The sequence below is a fragment of the Gymnoscopelus microlampas genome (assembly GCF_963454915.1).
Source record: "Gymnoscopelus microlampas genome assembly, chromosome: 22".
NCBI lineage: Eukaryota > Metazoa > Chordata > Actinopteri > Myctophiformes > Myctophidae > Gymnoscopelus > Gymnoscopelus microlampas.
Genome location: NC_139959.1, coordinates 38,725,539 through 38,728,038, shown reverse-complemented (window position 1 = coordinate 38,728,038; position 2,500 = coordinate 38,725,539). Strand labels below are relative to the sequence as shown.

The 2,500-nt window shown below is 42.1% G+C and overlaps 1 protein-coding gene across 8 annotated transcripts in view; it reads right to left on the bottom strand.

The window, feature by feature from the left end:
* Positions 1 to 2,500, bottom strand: part of LOC311039296 (receptor-type tyrosine-protein phosphatase mu-like) — a 146,349-nt gene that overhangs the window by 107,647 nt on the left and 36,202 nt on the right. For all 8 annotated transcript variants that reach the window (XM_084049058.1, XM_084049059.1, XM_084049060.1 and 5 more), the window contains exon 2: positions 1,997 to 2,107. In XM_084049058.1, coding sequence (XP_083905184.1) covers positions 1,997 to 2,107 — 111 coding nt within the window. The remainder of the gene's footprint in view (positions 1 to 1,996; positions 2,108 to 2,500) is intronic.

Here is a 2,500-nt window from a genome sequence, read left to right as displayed (position 1 = left end):
CACACACACACACACACACACACACACACACACACACACACACACACACACACACACACACACACACACACACACACACACACACAGCTATAACACATAAATACACTCAGCACACTTGTGTCTTTTGTTTCCTGTGATATATGACAAGGATGGCCGCTGTAGAGTGCATGTGACATGGTGTGTTACTGTGCACATTGCAGCAGTCAGTGTGTAACATTGTGTGGGCCAGCCTGCTATATACTGTACACCCCAGGGTATAAAACAGGCAAGTAGTTCAGTCACAATTCTTACATAATCGCCTAATCACAATTATTTTAGATAATTAGGGATGCACCGATATGGAAATTCTTGGCCGATACCGATTGTTATTTCAAATAACAATTTAGCCGATAGCCGATACTGATACCGATATTTATTTGTTGGTGTTATTATTTCCCCCTTTTCTGCCCGGGGAAACAAATATATCTTCACTATAAGAAATAACTGTTCAAAATCTGCAGAAACACAACATAATTGCCTTGATGCCAGTAACATTACTTTACTAGGCAAGCATTGCTACCAGGTAAGCCACGAGGCAGCTGGCCTAAACCTCGGTTCAAGTAGTACTTGAAGCTCTAAGGCGTGCCTTTTAGTTTTTGTAATCTTATAGTGACGCATTAGGGAGTGAAAATTACAGAGCGGCAATAACTGATGCCTATCTGTGAGAATGTGTTGACACAGCAACCATATTGGAAAGAAATTGGGCCTCTTCCGTACTTCCTACACAGGTGTTACCAATGATACCAATGAAGGCTCTGTTCCATTTTGTGTAGCACAGTGGTTCTCAAACTTTTTAATTGCAAGGACCCCCATAACTCTGAAGAGTGTACAAATGGAACCAAATGGACCCTTGTGGGTTACACACCCCTATGAGGCAATTTGGATCCCCCTCAAGGAACCATGAGGGTCCCTGGACCCCAATTTGAGACCCACTATAGCAAAATGTTTCCAGTGAGCCAACATGCACAATATTAGCACCCAGACTGTTTGACCAGAATGGAACAGAGCCTTCGTTAGCACACTGAGTGCCAGTCGCGCAGATCTACGCGAACCTATTTAAAGCCGCCACGTGCCAGTCGCGTAGATCTACGCCAACTGGTGCTTTTTTCTTTTTTTCGAAAAAAAAGTTCACATTGCACTTTTTTCAATTTTCAATACGGCACATTTCCTTGTAAGACCACCGGAAACAGAATTATTCGGGATCCGGTTTTGCCGATCCCGTCGGCCTCCGTTCTAATGACGAAAATGAAACGCCATTTTCTTTTTGTAGTTTTTCTCCTCACTGATCACTGTTTAACATAAACCGTTCTAACCACAACATGGCAATTCCGTTTGACACGTGGTTTTCACTGGTCGACGCAGACACATCTCCGCGATGTTTACAACCAGTTTAGAGCTCAATCTTAAGGATTTTAACGAGGTCTATGGCGACATGAAAAAAACAAAAAAACAACAATAAAACGTTGGCACTGGTAAGTACATTATGAGATTAACCTCTGTCATGGAATGTGTTAGTGTCATTGGTAGCACCCAATGTTTTTCCAATATGGCTGCTGTGCATAGAGCCTATTGCACCAAACATGAACAAATACTTCTGTATCCTTTGCCTTAAACATGGCGGTCACGAAGGCATTTGTCGAGAATTTTTTTTGACAGGCCAATCAAAGGAACCTCTGCACTGCAGCATTGAGTCGATCAAAAGCCAAATACAAGTGAAGGTGAACATGCCAGGAGTTTTAAACACATGATATCAACTAAAAGAGAATGCTGTCCATTCCATCAAGAAATACACAGTCGAGTAGAACACAGAGTTAATGTACATATTTGTTTTAAAAGCAATGGTTCAAAATGCAACGGACTAGGCCTGACAGACAGACAGACAGACAGACAGACAGACAGACAGACAGACAGACAGACAGACAGACAGACAGACAGACAGACAGACAGACAGACAGACCTGAGGGCATCCAGGGATTGTGTTGTTGTGCGTCGGTTGTCGTCTGTTCCCAGTCAAAGTCGTCATTCTGGGACTGAACGAATCCACAGTCTGACTGACTGCTGCATTCACCTGATGATGAATACAACAACAATAATAATAACATCATTAACAACATTAAAACATTATTCATATTATTAACATTATGAAAAACAACATGAATGAATCCACAGTCTGTGTAAGTCTGACTGACTGCTGCATTCACCTGATGACATGCAACAACAATAATTCATGTTAATATGGTCGTTACATTAACAAGAGTTTAACTCTGTTCTGCTCAAAGATTTGTGTTACAGAAAGCTGCAATTAATGTGCTTACCATCCCTCCCTCTCCCTCTCCCTCTCCCTCTCTCTCTCTCTCTCTCCCTCTGCCTCTCTCTCTCTCTCTCTCTCCTCATGGAATTTATCTGAGCTTGTGTGCAATCAATGCTGAGCCTGTGTTGCTTGTTTTTAATCAAGTTATGT